At 38.6% G+C, this 17500-nt stretch overlaps 1 protein-coding gene across 4 annotated transcripts in view; it reads right to left on the bottom strand.

Moving 5' to 3' along the window:
- LOC112925122 (uncharacterized) overlaps nucleotides 1-17500 on the bottom strand; it is a 158481-nt gene that overhangs the window by 108763 nt on the left and 32218 nt on the right. For all 4 annotated transcript variants that reach the window (XM_072738440.1, XM_072738449.1, XM_072738466.1 and 1 more), the window contains exons 9-14: nucleotides 15817-15969; nucleotides 13925-14026; nucleotides 10039-10200; nucleotides 1676-1788; nucleotides 1163-1298; nucleotides 694-897 (exon numbers count right to left, since the gene is read on the bottom strand). In XM_072738440.1, coding sequence (XP_072594541.1) covers nucleotides 694-897; nucleotides 1163-1298; nucleotides 1676-1788; nucleotides 10039-10200; nucleotides 13925-14026; nucleotides 15817-15969 — 870 coding nt within the window. The remainder of the gene's footprint in view (nucleotides 1-693; nucleotides 898-1162; nucleotides 1299-1675; nucleotides 1789-10038; nucleotides 10201-13924; nucleotides 14027-15816; nucleotides 15970-17500) is intronic.

The raw sequence follows: 17500 nt of genomic DNA, 5'->3' as shown, positions 1-17500 counted from the left end.
TTTCATTTCATATTTCTTTATATTTTTAAAATGTAGCTACTAGTATATTGTAAATTACATATGTGGCTCGTGTTATATTTCTATTGGACAGTGCTACTCTAGACTGCATATAAGAAACAGTTGATAATAAGATTTCACAGCCTTATAGACATGACAAACATAGGTCAGGGGTCATATGAGGTTAAAATATAACTTGCTTAGTAAATAGATACTATTTTTCACATTTGTCAAACTATCTTTTAAGAGGATAAAGTTCATATTAAATTCTACCTTTAGGAATAAACTTTCTAGAGATTGAGATGAAAATATTGCAAGAGTATTTACACCATTCCAAGAAAATGTAGGCATTTTCAACTTTACTCCCAAAGAAAGGGATTTGATATGAATTTTGTGGACTATAGAAAAATATATTCAAGAGATATTAAAAGCACCAAGGGGCAAACAGGGTTTTAGAGGGATAAAAGAGATTTTATTTTCAAAAATTTTCTACCTTTGTTTTCTAATCTATTTTTTCACTCGGGTCTTAGAAACCAGGAAAGAGGCAGAAAGGTACCTCTAGTAATATCAAAGAGGGTCGTATTAGAGTTTCTCTGTAAAGACATGTTAACTGACTCCAGGTGCTAAGAAGAAGGTGGCTTAGGAGACAAGATAACCAAGGGAGAAAAAAAAATCTCAGCAGAATCTTAACCTCACCTTGTGCTCGGCAGATGTTCCATGGACATAGTGGCGAGTTCCTAGGCCTTGCAAGGTGCCCAAGCCTCCTTTAGCCATATTTACCCAGGAACTATCCTCGATGGTGGGGACCAGACTCCCTGCAACCATTGTAAGGCCTGAAGTATTGATTGTCAGTGTTCGCTCAACGGATCTGAAGTAGTTCAGAATTCCTAAACAGATTCGCTGAAACAAAGAAAGACCGGGTCAGGACTCTGCCCTTTGCTAGCCCTACAGAACAGAGTAAAACTGAATGGGGCCCTAGAAGTTGGCAAGACAACTCCATTGCTGAGAAAGAAACATACCACCCCTAGAAGGCCTGATTTTGTGAAAACCAGAACAAAGAACAAAATGTAAAAATGCGTTGCTACTGGAATAGCAGGAAAGCCACCCTAGTAGACAAACAAATATTCCAGATGCCTGAAGCCAGCATGCCATGCCATACACATACCTGCAGCTCCCTGATTCGCAGGTGGCGCAGATACAGAAAGGATAGGTAGGTCCCTCTCATCAGGACAGGACCCCTATCACTGGGTCCAGTCCCATCATCCAAACCCAGCAGTTGGAGGGCCATTGCATAGCTGTACCTTTGGCAGGAAAAAAAAAGAGAATAAATGCTTTTCACCTCAAAGTGGCTCAGAAAATTCATATACACCAAATTGAAGTCATTTTATTTAACTTCAGGGAGTTTCACAGTAGTACTTTTTAGAACTATACTAGAAGAAAAATACTCTCTCTGTATAAATATAAAAAGAAATTTCTCTTAGCAATTGCTCTTGTGAAAAATCCAGTCCTAGGGTGAAACATTAATTTAGTTGTCTGACCTGCTTTAACAGTCTTGCTTTTATTTCAGCCTCAAATATTTTTGAGTTAACATGTAATCTACCTATTAATCAGTCACTCAATTTTCCCCACAGTGTTTAATCCATTTCCTCGAGTCACCAATAAAATGATTTAATTTTACCCTTTCTCTTTTTTCTGCTTGACAGGCTTATCTGCATGTTGGCACAGACTTATTTGTGCTAGGTCATTTTCATTTTGTTCCATTGAATGGTCATCTTCCCTCGTATTTTCATTCTATTAAAAAAGCAGCATTAGTTGAATTACATAATCATTTGCAATATAACCAACAAAATCATAATCAGGCCACCACAAAATTAAATCCCGTGATCCAAGGCATATTTAGATGAAAAAGCAGAAGAGCATCTTGATCCATTGCAATGTGGCATATGAAAATCTGGATTTCTAAAATTAATTAGAGGTTACTGTTTTTATTCTTATTTAGTCTTTGTTTTACAGAACTATTCATAGCTTTTATCATTTTATTTTTTCTATTCATAGCTTTTAAATACCATCCCGCCCACACGCATCTTTTACATGATTCACTTATGAAAAGCTGATACATAGATTTGTAGATGTTCGAAACCTTGAGCATCTCTAATCTAGTCTTGTTCTGGCCTGAGAGAGATCAGTGGATTAAATGCCTCTTTCTACTCTTCAGCTAAATGATTTAGTTATTTAAAGTCTTGATCCTATTTTCACACATGTAAAACAGCATAATAATAGAAAATAAGTTGCTGTGAGAATTAATGCATAATGATTGGCACCTCATAGGTGTCCAATACATGCTAGTTCTCCGCCTGGCCACGGATTATAGTAGTCAGTCAGCTCTCTAAGGGTCTGTCACAGAATTCATGGTTTATGTTTATTTCTACAGGTATTTTTCCTGATGTCAAGCAGGTTGAGGTCACACACACAGAGTCCTAAGGGAAAACTGTGAAGGTGATATTGATGAATGAGCCTGCCCCTGACCCTCTGGCAGCCCCTTTCTTAGCTGTCCTCTCTCCTGCCCCTGGGCATATACCTGTTCTCATATCACATAGCCTTTCACAGTAGTGCTGATACCCACAAAAACACTGAGTGCCAACAACTTAGGTTGGAACCCCACTCTTTGGGTTACTTATATTCTAATAGTTGGTTCTTGGAATTCCAATAAGTCCGTGTGGCAAAAACTGCTGATTGTTCCCCAAGATCCATTTTAAATGCAACTCTTCCTACAGTAGTTAAATATTTATCTTGGCACCTGGCTACCCAGATGGAGATGACATTTCCAAGCCTCCTTTGCATCTAGGTGTAGCTATGTGACTAAGTTCTGGACAATGGAATGAAAATGAAAATGCCATGTGGCAGCTCTGGGAGTTTCCTGAAGTGGCAGCTTCTCACCCTTATTGCCCATCCTGCTGCTTACGACATGAATGTGACAGCTGGAGCTCCACCTCAGACCAGGTGTTGATCTCAGGTATGGAAGCCACATTTGTTGGAACTCCAGGATAGAAAGAGCATGGATCCCTGAAGACTTCATGGAACAGTCATCACATCATGCCAGCTCTGTACTTCCTACCCCTGGATCTTCATATGAGGGAGAGAGAAAGAAATTCCCATTTCCTTTAATCCTCTGCTATTCTCTGTTTAATTATGATCAACAGCTAAATATAATTTTGACTAATAAAGTACCCAAGACTCTAAAGATACACTATTGGCAATTATGATAGGCAGTGGAGAGGAAAACTTGGGACACGGATATTAGGAAGAGTAAGTGAGAGAGAAAACTGTCTAATCAAGTATCATTAAATGGCTTCCCATTCTGCCTTTGGGACAGTTAGCTCCTTAAGTGTGCCCATTGGTGTATTTCCCTGTAAACATCCCATAGCCCTAGGACTGGAAAAGGCCGTAGGAGATGACATGGTGCATTCCTGTTCTTTGATACAGAAACACACAAGATCACCATCCCCAAATTAAGAGAATTTCTGTTATTTTAAGAAAATCTGAGGGAAAGCATATACTCTATGAGGGAAGTTGAATTTTAAGTTTCTATTTGGCCCAGAATTATGGGTGAGAGGGGCTCTACTGAAGATTTTTGCCTCTCAGGCCTCTGGGGCTCTTGCAATTCAGCATTGCCTGGTGTGACTCCAGAGGGCAGGCTCAGAACCACAGCCTTTCTCTGATGGGACCATGACTCTTTCAGCTGCTTCTTAAATTACCCAGAATTACATAGGAAGGAACAGAAAGTGACATCAAGTTACAGTGGAAGACTCTATGAAGTTTATGACTGAATAAGCCCACAGAAGTATTGCTGGACCTGTAGGCTGCCGGGAAGAAAGGAAGGGGGCACAACAGGGTAGGGTGAGTAAAGGGAGAGAGCCCAGCACCTTCTGGAAAAAGAGAATCAGCCACAGCCCACAGAGGTAAACTGCTTAGGAAACACCCAAAGTGCACGACTATTCCCCTTAGAGGACTGGACACAGTGCAGGTAAGCAGTGGGGCTGACCAGAAACCAGAATGTCAACATCACCTGTGTTTGTTCCGTCTTCCTAGGTAGGTAAATCCTCTGACATTTACTCTACCTGGTGGTTGGGTTTTTGCCAGCATGGTCTTTGCTAGTATTTTGACAGTTCTGCGATTTCTACTGATTGCAAATCTCATTTTCTTCTGGGAAACTGGCAGGGGCAGTGGAGTGGGAAGTGGAGGGAGGAAATAATTAGAGGGAACAGAAGTCTATAATGTATTTCCCACCTCCTAAATGTCCCTACAGCTTATTTGTGTGTATCTACAGAATAAAAAGACTAGAAGGATAGATAACAAATGTTAACAATATTATTGTTATATTTGGGTGGCAAGATAATGGCTGATTTTTATTTTCTTCCTTGAACTTTGCTATATTTCCCCAATTTTCTTTGACAAATACATGTCATTATTGTCAACAGAAAATGTTTGTTTTTTAAATGTTCTATTGAATTTGGTGATGGAAGCGAGCCAAGAAGTGTTTTACATTTCCCTGAACTTCTTGCACACTGGAACTACTATATACAACAGCACTTTTGTGAGGGCGCACCATGGACTCATTATATCTCTGGAAATGGAGGGGAACAGTAACACCGAGAGGGGAAAATGGCTATCTTCTTTCCCTCTCCTTAGTGTGGCCAGAGAGAAGCAAAAGCAGAGGCAAAAGATACAGTGGTTTCTGCCACTGCAGCACTCCATAAAGTTAAAGAGCAGTGACCAATTGAAACTATATCCTTAGAAATATGATGGTCAGTAGTAGTATTTAATATCTCTACATAAATAGCCATTTTAATGAAACAGATGTTTTCTTGGGGAATGGCATTGAACACAAGTAAATTGATATAATACAAGTTTGGGAGGTTTGGGAGGATGCACTCAGGGCTGGCTGGTCTCTTCCTTCTGATTAGGATTACAGTTAAATTATTTTTAAGTTTTTTTTCCAAAAGATATCCCCCAAAATGTAGTCCTTGTAGACCAGAATTATTTCTTTTAGTTATAGATGATCTTCAAGTAACAATTATAAGAAAATTTGATATTTCTTCCTTATCCCCCAAACCCAGATCTTTAAGAGAATCTGGAAAAATAATTGTGTGTAAAGAAATGAGTAGCTAGCCTTACAGGCCAATGGTAAGTGGCCAGTTCAAACTGTGATAGAAACATTACAAACATTATTGAAGTTCAAACATATTCAATATTAAGATGCAGGGAAGCAAGTTTTCTCATAATTTGCTGGTTGGGGGGAAAGTCGTATACCACTTTGGCAAGATCTATAGAAACATTTGAATGTGCATGTTCAGTGACCCAGAAAATACACTTCTAAATATCTAATCTAAAGAAACACACATGTACCCAAAGAAGAATGTACAAGAAAGTTCAGTAGGAATGGTTTCTAATACGGTAAAAAATGGCAACAGGTATCCACAGGGAAGTGTCTGTGTGATCTGTAGGAAATAATAAAATACAATGCAGCCATTAAAAAAACCAACAGAGACAGATTTCTAAGACATACTGTTGGGTAAACAAAGCAAGTTAGCAAAGATATCCATAGGGTAGGACAGATCATTTATATAGAAAACTAAAACACAAAATTTTATTATACACATATATATTTTTTAAATGAGGACATATGTTTGAATATAGATGTATTGATAAAGTTGAAGCAATAATAGTGGAGGAAGTGAGGAAGTGGAATGGGGGCCAGTCTTGGAATTCCTGTTAGTTAAAGTTAAAGCATTAACAAAAATGGAGAAGGAGAAGATGTTTATATATTATTTCTGTAGCTTAAAATTAATTTTCAACAACTTCTTAGGGAGAAAAATGGTAACTTGACAGTGCAAAAACCTAGCAAACATCACGAGCTACATGACATGTCAAGTTTAACATCCCCAGTAATAAATCAGGTTGATAGCATCTGCCCCAGATACGTTCTGAGAAGAAGGGCACTTCACCTCTGGGGTGTTCGTCCTCCAAACCTATAACCTCAGTATAGCCATGAGAAAAACATCAGGCAAATTCAAATTAGGGAATGTTCTCTAGGTTGCCTGGTCAGTACGCCCAAAGACCATCAGGGAAAGCCTGAGACAATAGCACAGATCTGAGGAGGCTGGGAAATATGACATTTAAAGGCAGTCATAGTAGTGCAAAGAAGACATTAATGGAAAAACCAGTAAATTCCAAATATCATCTAGTTTAGATATCAGTAATATACCAATGCTGGTTCCTTAGGTGTGGCAAAGTAATATGTTAATAATAGGAGAAACTGGACAGGAGATTCCTGGGATCTCTTTGTATTATCTTTGTAACTTTTCTGTAAATCTAAAACTATTCTAAAATAAAACGTTTAAAAATAAAATAAAATAAAATAAAATAAAATAAAATAAAATAAAATAAAATAAAACAAAATGTTTATTTTCTAAAAGATTCCCTAAGGAAAGGCTACTGGTAAAGAGTATTCACTGAAAACTGACCAGAAACTGTCTCGTGGTTGTGCTATAATTAGTGCTTACATTCCTTCAGAGCTGTCAGAACCGACTGTCCTATGAGGTTTGCTTTCCTTCATGCAGAAGGCCCTTAACAAAGTTTTTTTTTTTATTATGGGGTTATTTATTGTCACTTGCCAACTTCAGAATCAAAACGCTGGCCACCGTATGGATGCTAAAATTCATACTTGACTGCTACATGCTTGCAAAATAGTCACAGAGCTTTAAAATTCATACCCATGTTCCTGTGACTTCTCCATCTTCCATCTTTAACCTCATCCTAATCTCATCTAGCTAGTATTCAACATTCAGAATAGCATTCGGATACTGTAGAAAGTGCCTCTTGACCAGAGCAGAAATACATGAGGAGGTCAGGTTACAAAGTAACGCCCACAGGAAAATGTGAAGGGAAGTAGAAAGCCATGGATGGTTGCTTCGGGATTTTCTTTTTCAAACACTGTGCTATTTTCTATTCCCCACTTGGAAAGCTCTTCTGTAGTGTGGCTGACTCCTTCTCATTCATCAAATGTTAGCTCAGAGGTCCCCAACTCTGAAAGAGCTTGGTCCATCTATCAAAGGGTGCTTCTCTCTACCCCACTGCCTCCTGTCCCTGTGGTTTTCCTCATTGCACCCACAAGGTAGAGATGTAGATGTGCTCTTGGTCACCTGTTTATTGCATGTTTCATTCCCTGAGCAGCACAGCTCCTGGCACAGAGGCAGCATCTGTGTAATAGTCACTGAATAAATGAATGAATGAATGAATGAACAGGAAACTTGCAGGAATAGGAAACAGGACACTAACAGGTAGGGTATTTTGGGTGGGCTCTGTGTCTCCCCTCAGGCTCCACCTCTGAAATCTATAGGTAACCTAAGTCTTTTTAGGATCTGTTTACCATAAATCAACTTGAAAAATAGGTGCTCACATTTTTCTTCCTTTGGTCAATTCTACGAACAACATTTACAAGTCAGTAAATAGCCAGAGGAAGTGGTTTTCTTTCTTTCTCTCTCTCTCTTTTTCCCCCTTCCCATTTAACACTGGGCAACTACATTCAAAACAGACTTTGGTGAAAGCAGAGACTGTATTTCATCATACCCTGACTTTCCATCTCATCTGCAAATGGAGGGAAGCAGCAACAGAGAATGACAGGAAGGGTCAGTTTTCCCCACTGTGTGGCTGGGCTCCTCACACTGTTGCTTAGGGTTTTCTGCCTTTCAACACCCACCTGAGCCATCATCTCCTGGTCTTGCCCTGCACATTCTGCTTTTCCGTGATAACCTCCTTTGTCCCCTGAGTCCCCATGGGCACTGCTACATCTCTGGCCTGCTGGCCTAGCCAGACCCCGGACCATCACTTCTCCATGACTTCAAACATGAAGCTTTTCACCTCTGACTCCCTCTTCTTTTCCCTCCTACCTCTCCTTTACTCATATTCACCTCTTTTTCCCCTCATCTGGCCTCCAGGAATTTAATTCCCCCATTCTCCTAGTCAAGGAGGAAAACAGACTTGCGGTGGCCATCAGATATTAAAACCAGAATTCAGGTAAGGGAAGATTATATCAGGATCAAGAAGCACTGTCCAGGATCCTAGGAGCAGAGGTCTGGGATGCCTCTGCCTTCAACGTCCTCCCAACCTTCCTACTCCCTACCTCTTTCCCCTTAAGTTTGGTTCAAGAAGCAAAAGAGCCGGATGTTTTGTCCCCTTGCCAGTACAAGGTCTTCCGGGTGACATAGACTTCACTGTGAAATGGCTATGGGATGGGAAAGATGCTGTTTTTTGTACTCTGGCATGATGCAAGCTGAGGAGTGTCACTGGTATTTGCATGCCCTGGCAGGGAATTCAGAGGCCAGGTAGATCCATTCCATGATATCTTGTATCTGTGTCCGATCTGTTTGGCCAACTCATTTTTTATTAGATTCTCTAGATCCTTATCTAAACAGGTTGAAAAGTTGTAAAAGTTGTGGTGTGTGTGTGTGTGTGTGTGTGTGTACACATGCATGCACTTATGTTTTTGCTTCCAACCAATCTGTAACTCATTTAGGTTTCACTCTCCTCCATACCCAGCCTGGGATGATGGGCCATGGGAGTGCTGGCTTCTCTCTCTAGCATTCTACTAAACCTCTTGATGCCTTCGACTTTATGTATAAATTTTTACAATTATTTTTAGGGATGAAACTAATAGGATTACTATGTAGATTAGGCTCACTAAAAGTCATGCCCTCTTACTTCAACTGGGCCCTCTAGCTACATGGTCATCCTTATATTCTTTTCTCATTGGTGGCCCTCTGGCATTTCCCACAGTGATCCACCTCCTCACATGTCACTTTAATCTTCCATCTCACTAATGCAGACATCCTCCCCCTTCCCTCTCTGAAACAACCAGGGCCAGGGCCATTTACAAGCTACGACATCTTACCTTTTTGTACCCGACAATTCTATATATCTCATTCACCTCAAGGGAAGTAATGCTATTCTCCTTTTCTCAAAATTACTCCTTCAACGGGTTTCTTCATCCCATCCCTTCCTCTTTCCCAGGTCACTTGTTTCTCAAATTTACCCTTTCATATCTTCCATCTCTTGTTCTTCTTCACTGCCCATTCCTCCCAGATCATAAACATATTGAGTATTCCTATCTTAAATAAGCAAAGAAAACAAAACTCTTCCCTTAAAGCAATGAATAAACAATAGCAGATTATTTTAAAATGTTATAGTATCATTGTAAAGAGAAATATCCAATAGCTTTGTGTAGAAATTGCCTTTCATTGCCCAACTTTAAGCCTATCATATGTAGTAGCTATCTAGCTGGCTTCCCTGCCTCCAGTCTCTCCCTCTTCCAATCCAACTAATACCTTGCTGCCCATCAATCTTACTAAAAAAATAAGGCTTTGTATATGTCACTTCCCTTGTAGGATAAAGCACACATTCCTTTGTCTGAAATCTATGGGCATTCACAACTTGCTCTCTCCTCCCCCTTAAAAAAACTTCTCTTCCCTATATTTCCACATGAATCTTTCACTCAACCAAGTTGATCTTGAACATTCCACAGTGTCTTCTCTGCATTGGTGTTCATGCTTCCCTCCTAGGATCTGCTTCCCTCTCCACCACCACTTCCCTAGGCCCGATGATTCCCTCAAGCCCAGTATAATTTCGTTCTCCTTCAAGAGGCTTTTCCCAAAAGAATCAACCCTGGGGGGACCATTGTGCCTCTAAACACTCACAATGTTTAACAATTGTCCAACTCATTTGGTGTTTATCACTAGAGTGTGCAGTGTTGTATTGGTATGTAGTGGTTAGTGTATGTCCCAGCAGCAAGATCTTATATAACACCTTTTTATGTCCCTCTTTTTAATTATCATTTAGTCTTTTTTATAATATAAACAATCCTGGCTGGTTAATAAAGCTTTTACGGGGAGGGTCTCTGAAAGATTACCAAAGTAAATTTCTAAGGTCTACACAGAGGTAGTGAGTTGAATAGAAAGGCATATTGGTTATTTCTTCCTGTCGTACCTGGTAGAGGTTGATGTTGCTATAAATATTCTCCCAGATTTGGTCATAGTTGCATTGATGCAAACCCTGGGAAGCCACAAAAGTTGGAGGAGATGGAGCCAGCATGATGGTCTTTGCAGCGTGGTCTTGGAGCACTTGCATTACTCGTTCAGGGCTGGAAATCTCAAGTAGAGCGAGAGGAAAAGGAATGGTTCAGAAAAGAGTTATTCCCTTCTTCTCAGCAAGAATTTGGTCACATAGACACAAAAAGAAAGAAGCTCCAGGTGGGGCTTTATTCAGTTAAAAAATAAATAACATCAGACTCAAACATCATGATTCCTTTATGCCCATCCATTCAACATCGTAAATATTTAAATTTAAAACTCTGTGACAACCCTCTAAACACAATAGCACACTGTATCCCTGGAAGTGCTGTGGCATCAATGAAAAATAAACACCCATCGTTTTGGATACAAACACAGTTTGCTATTAGGAAACTCCAGGAGATGGAGGAAGAGGCAGCTGGGTAGTGTGAGGAAAGTGCAGGCTTTGTAAGAACACAGGCCTGGGCTCATATCTCTGCTGGAATCCTGACTTCAGCACATAGAGCAGAACAGGTCAGCCTAACAAGAACACTAATGATGTCTTTCCCAGGATTGCTGCAGGAATGCCTGGCTTGTAGTAGGTACTGAATAAGTGTTCCTTTTCCTCTTCCGGGGATAAAGGATCAAATAAGAGTCCCAGAGTTGAAGTTCAATGGCAGTGATATATGTATTATGGTATTTCAGTCATTTTAATATCACAAGGAACTTCAAGTATCATTTAGTCCAATCCCTACCGAAACTCCAATGGCTTTTTTTTTGTAGAAGTAGAAAAATTCATCCTAAAGTTCATATGAAATCTCAAGGGACCCCAAATAGCCAATGTAATTTTGAAAAAGAAGAACAAAGTTGGAGGACCCACATTTTCTAATTCCAAACCATATTACAAAGCTACAGTAGTCAAAATAGTATGGCACTGGAATAAATTGGGCACACAGACCAACAGAAAATAGAATAGAGAGCCTAGAAGTAAACCTTCAAGTATATGGCCAAATGATTTTAGACAAGGATGTCAATACATTCAACAGAGAAGGGACAGTCCCTTCAACAAATGATTCTAGGAAAACAGGATATCCACATGCAAAATAATGAACAATAAGCCTCTTTTGTACACCATACACAGAAAATTAACTTATAATGGATTAAAGACGTAAGCATAAGACCTAAAACTATAAAACCCTTAGACAAAAACAGATTATGAAATCTTCATAACATTGAAATTGGCAATGATTTCTTGGATATGACACCAAAAGCACAGGCAAATAAAGCAAAAATAAACAAATGTGACTACATAAAACTTTAAAGCTTCTGTCCATCAAAGGATACAATTAACAGAGTGAAAAGGCAACCTATAGAATGAGGGAATATATATGCAAATTATATATCTGATAAGAGGTTAATATCCAGAATATATAAAGAACTCCTACAGCTCAACCACAACTACAACAACGAAAATCAAATAATCCAATTAAAAAATGGGCAAAGGACTGCTATAAACATTTTTCCAAATATGATATGCAAATGGCTGAGAAACATATGAAAAGATTCTCAAAATCGCTAATCATCAGAGAAATGCAAAGCAAAACCAAAATGATATATCACCTCATATACATTAGGATGGCTAATAACAAGAAGAAGGAGGAGGAGGAGGAAGAAGAACAAGAAAGGAAGGAAGGAAGGAAGGAAGGAAGGAAGGAAGGAAGGAAGGAAGGAAGGAAGGAAGGAAAGAACAAGCGCTGGTGAGAATGCAGAGAAAATGGAACTCCTGTGCACTGTTGATAGTATTGTAAAATGCTGCAACTGATATGGAAAATAGTATGGAGATTCCTCAAAAAATTAAAAACAGAATTACCTTATGACCCAGCAATTATACTTCTGGGTTTATATTCAAAAGAATTGAAAGTAGGATCTTAAAAAAGTATTTACATACTCATGTTCATAGAAGCATTATTCACAATAGCCATGAGGTGGAAACAACCCAAATGTCCATCAACAAATAAATAGATTTTTAAAAATATGGTGGATAAAAATAAATAAATAAATAAATAAATAAATAAATAAATAAATAAAATGTGGTGGATATACACAGGGAAATATAATTCAGCCTTAAAAAGGGAAGGAAATTCTGATATATCCTACAACATGGGTGAAACTGGGTGGGTTAAATAAGCCAGTCATAAAAAGACAAGTACTGTATGATTTCACTAATAGGTGGTACCTAGAGTAATCAAACTCATTGAGACAGAAATTAGAATGGTGGTTGCCAGGGAGTAAGGGAAAGGAAGAATGAAGAGTTGTTGTTTAATGAATATACAGTCTCATTTTCTAGGTGAGGAGTTCTGGAGATGGATGGTGGTGATGATTACTCAACAATATGGATGTACTTAATGCCACTGAACTGTACACTTAAAAATGCTTAAAATAAAAAAAAATGCTTAAAATAGAAAATTCCATGTTAAGTGTATTTTACCACCATTTAAGAAAAGAGATCCCATGTACTCTTCACCCCATTTCTACCAATGTTAACATCTTGCAAAACCAAGTACAGTATCACAGCCCGGATATTGACATTGATACAGTCAACTTATAGAAGAGATCCACCACCACAAGGATCCCTCATGTTGCTCTTTTATAGCCATATTCCTCTCTCTTCCTCACCAGTCTTCCCTTAACTCCTACAATCCATGAATCTGTCTTCATTTCTATACTTAGTCATTTCAAGAGTATAAATGGACTCATACAGTCTTACAGTCTTAATGGAACTCACTTTTTTTCACTCACATAGTTCTCTGGAGATTCATCCAGGTTCTTGGGTATATCGCTAGTTTGTTCTTTTTTTTTTTTTTTTTTTTTTTAACAGATGACTGCTATTCCATGGTACAAGATGCACCACAATTAGTTTATTTACCCACTGAAATATATCTGGGTTGTTTCCAGCTTTTGGCTATTGTGAATAAAGCTGATAAAATGGGGATGCCTGGGTAGCTCAGTGGTTGAGCATCTATGTTTGGCTCAGGGCGTGATCCCAAAGTCCCCGGGATCCAGTCCCATAACCGGCTCCCTGCAGAGAGCCTGCTTCTCCCTCTGCCTGTGTCTTCTGCCTCTCTCTGTGTCTCTCATGAATAAGTAAAAAAAATCTTTAAAAAAAAATCTGATAAAATGTTCATGAAAAGAAGGGAGAAGACGTCTGGTCACATGAGTGAATTCACATGCATGAATCTTGAGGACATTGTCCTAAGTGAAATAAGCCAGTCACAAAAAGACTAATACTGTATGAGTCTACTTATATGAGACTTTATCTATATGAAACAGAAGGTAGAATGGTGGTTTCTAGGAACTTTGGGGAGAATTAGGGAATTGTTGTTTAATAGGTACAGAGCTTCAGTTTGGCAGGATGAAAAAGTTCCAGTATATCTGTTTCATGACAGTGTGAATGTATTGAATACCACTAAACTGTGTGTTTAAAATGATTAAGATGAGAAATTTTATACTGTGAGCTTTTTGGAATAAAAATAAGATAATTTCGTACAGTATTTTTGTTTCACAAATGAGGAAACAAACTCAAGGAGGTTGTGCTATTAGGTCAGTGTCGCACAGAGACTTTGGTGCCAAAGCTGGAAAATTTGTTACTTTCTACTGAAAACTAACAAGACTATAAAATTTTGGCAATTAGATTAGAAAGTTCCAAATAAAGCCTTCATAGTGAATCCATGGCTAATATTTCTTAAAAAGGAAAAGAAAATTCAATTTTCTGAGAATGATTTTAGCAAGAACTTTATCTACAAGGGAATATGGCCATTTCTTACTTTCAAAAACTTTGCCTGGAGTTGCATCAATACATCTATTCTTTTCCGTTCTTTCAGTTTGGTCAAAATCTTCTTTTGCCAAGGATCACATTTTGGCTTAATCTAGTGGACAAACATGTTCACACAGTTACAACATAACAGAATGGTTAGCAATAAAAGTTGCAAGCAAAGGGATTCAAGGACCTTCTGAAATGCCTTGGTGCTAGAAGGTTGATTAGAGCATGTGAAGTCTTGGAAAGGGTCTATATGGGCTCACAGAGCATGGAGCGAGATGGGAGTGGCAGTTCCTATTGGTGCCTAGCCTATGAGATGCATTAGCTTCATCTGGGACAACACAGCACCCTCCATGAGCAGGAGGGACCCTAAATCCATCCATCAGTATTGGACACCACACTTGATTTTTAGAGTGAGAGAAGTTCTCCCACAAAGACTCCGCATATAAAATTTTACCTTACCCATTAACAGGGCGTATTTAAAAATTAGCTCTATAGTTATAAAAACATCAATATACTTAATAACCTTCAAATTTATATCTAGCTCTAAGTTCCAGTATGTTATATCCAACTATCTCCTTGATACTTATAGTTGGAAGGCAAATATAATATTCTAGAACAGAAAATCTGGCTTTCCCTACACCAACCACCCATTTGCTCAAGCCTCATTACTTAGGAGTCACCTTTGATTTTCCTCTCCTTTCCTTCCATTCACCTTTATCACATAAGACTTTTCTTTCCTACATAATATAGTTGATCCTCTCACTCATGGATTTTGTATTTGCAAACTTTTCTCACTAAAATTTGTTCATAATCCCCAAAATCAATACTGGCCTATCCTGGTTACTCACAGACATGCAAAGAATGGTGAAAAAATTCGAATCACCCAACTCCACGTTCTCAGCCAAGGTCACACAAGGTGACATTCTGTCTTCTTGTTTCAGCTCTCATTCTGTAAATAAGTGTCCTTTTTTGTGGTCTAGTTAGTGGCACATTTCTATATTTTTGTGTTTTGCTTTTTGGTTTTTTTTTTTTTTTTGGTGGTGGTGATTTCAGTGTTTAAAATGGCCCCTAAGTGTATTGCTGAAGTGTAGCCTCGTGCTCCGAAGTACAGGAAGGCTGTGATATGTCTTATAGAAGAAATGTTTATGTTTGATAAGCTTTGCTCAATCACAAGTTATAGTGCTATTGGCCATGAGTTCAATACTATCGAATCAAAAACATATATTAAATAAAATATCTTTAAACAGAAACACACATAAAGCAAGGTTACGTATCAATCAGTTGATGTACCTAACCTTGTATTTCCCCTATGAGCAATATATGGTTCAGTATTTGTTAATTCAGTGTTTGTGGCAACTTTATAGGACACAACTACCCCCAAACAATGAGAATCAACTATACTTACCACTACCCCAAATCATCTTATTTAATCTGCTTACTTGGTATTGTTTGTGAATTGTGTACCTCTGGAACCAAGAGTCATTCCTGACATAGTATATACTCAGTGAATAGTTTTTGACTAAAAATCTGGATTTATACAACTCAATTATACATTTCAGAGTTATTCTTGGTTCTAGCCAAGTAACCAAGATCACTAACAAGAAGAATGGAGTTCTGACCCAAGAGAGAGTACAGGAGAATAGGAACTTTCCAGAGAAGGGTAGGTCAACATGGCTAATTTCAACATGGACCCAAGGCAGGGAGGAGCTGGGGGGTCCTTGTGTACAAGGCCAGGCACCTACCTTTCCTCCTAGGGACAGTTTGCTTAGGGCATTGAGGAGAGGGGACACTAGGACCTGACAGACCTGGTACTGCCAAGTTGCCTGGCTAGTGTGGAAGATACTTTGTGACACTGCTGACATCACTGACAGGTGACTGTCACCACAGGTCTCTTACCTTTATAAAGGAAATCCAGTTAGCTCTTTTTTTCAAGGTCATACCAGGTCCTGCCAAACCCAAGTTCTCTACTTTATCTACCTCAGCATCATATTCTGGAAATGTTTGCATTGTCTGTTGCTCCATGAAGATGCTTTGAAATTTTTGGGAAACCTGAAAAGGATTAAGGAGAGGGAAGTGGAATGCAGAAAAAGTCTCAGATTATAGGCAATTTCAAAAATAGCTATTGATTCCCTTTGGGACAATCTTGGAGTTAAACTAATTAATGAATCATGAGTCTGTGACAGTAACAGGCATTGAATGTATATCCTGCGAGGGACAGGTATTAAGTCAGCTCATTGCCATAACTGTGTTGGAAGTGTTACTTGTTCTGAATATCTGTTCCAAAGATTGGAAATTATGTAATATATCTATTTATATGTAAGTTGAGATGGCCCCTAAATGGGAAGTGAAATTGTCCGCCTTTAGAAATACGTTCTTTTTTCGTCCACCTGACAAACTAGAAAATCCAAAGGTTAGATAAATCTTGGTCCCAGAATACTGACCAGGATGTTGCTAGAGAGAAGGTTCCAGACGTTGGGATCTGTTAAAAGTTTTTAGGGTATCTCAGCCAGTTCCTTCACCCTTCATTTTCAGACCGAGGCTACTAGCACATTCTGTCTTATAAATGCCTCCCGCCAAAATGTAGAACACTTCTTCCCTTCTCCAGAGCAGGCCCAGGCTTCCTGAGCCTATGGTAGTACCTTCCTCATTGTACTGGCCATAATACGTTATGATTTCCTTACTACCTGGTAAACTTCTCGAGGGCACAGACTGTGAATCTCAAGAAGGAGCCACATGGTGATGGTTGCACAACAATGTGGATGTAATTAATGCCACTAAACTGTGCATTTATGAATGGTTAAAATGGTCAATCTTGTATATATTTTATTACATACACAAACACACACACGCACACACGCACACAGAACCTACCATGGTTCTGGCACATACTGGGAGCTTAATAAAGGATTCTGGAATGTGAGAGTAAGTTCAATTTGTCACAGAGCTAAAGATTCTTTCAGTTAATGCTGGTAACTTGTGGGTTGTGCTATGCAATACTACGGCCCCTAGTCATATGTGTCTGTTTAACATTTAAATGTAAATTTTAAAAAAATTAAAAAATAAATAAAACTAAATGTAAATTCATTAAAATTATATAAAATTTATATTTTAGTTCTTCACTTACACTACCCACATTTTAAGTGGTTAATAGCTGCATGGTTAACATATTGAACTGTGCAGATACAGATCATATCTAACAGTGCAGGAAGTTCAAGGAGACAGTGCTAGTCTAGGGCTAGGGCAGCAGCATTTTTCTTAGAGTCAAATAATAAATATTTTAGCCTTTGCAGACCATACATAGGTCTCTGTTGCAACTATTCAGCTCTGCAGTTGTGCTGTGAAAGCAGTCATAGGTAATATGCAAATGAATGGGCATGGATGAATTTCAATTAAACTTATATAAAAAACAAAACAAAACAGATGGTGGCCTGCAGGCTGTAGTTGGCTGACCCTGCTCTAAGGAATTAGATAGAGAACCAGAATAAACAGTACCCAAATATAAGAACTCTGCCTACACATAAAAAAAAGCTGTTGTAATGTGATTATCCTGTGAGCACAAGCATTGCATATAATACTGTTA

Source organism: Vulpes vulpes, chromosome 1 (genome assembly GCF_048418805.1).
Source record: "Vulpes vulpes isolate BD-2025 chromosome 1, VulVul3, whole genome shotgun sequence".
In the NCBI taxonomy this organism is placed as follows: Eukaryota; Metazoa; Chordata; class Mammalia; order Carnivora; family Canidae; genus Vulpes; species Vulpes vulpes.
The sequence above is the reverse complement of the archived record's forward strand: the minus strand, read 5'-3'. Positions and strand labels throughout refer to the sequence as shown.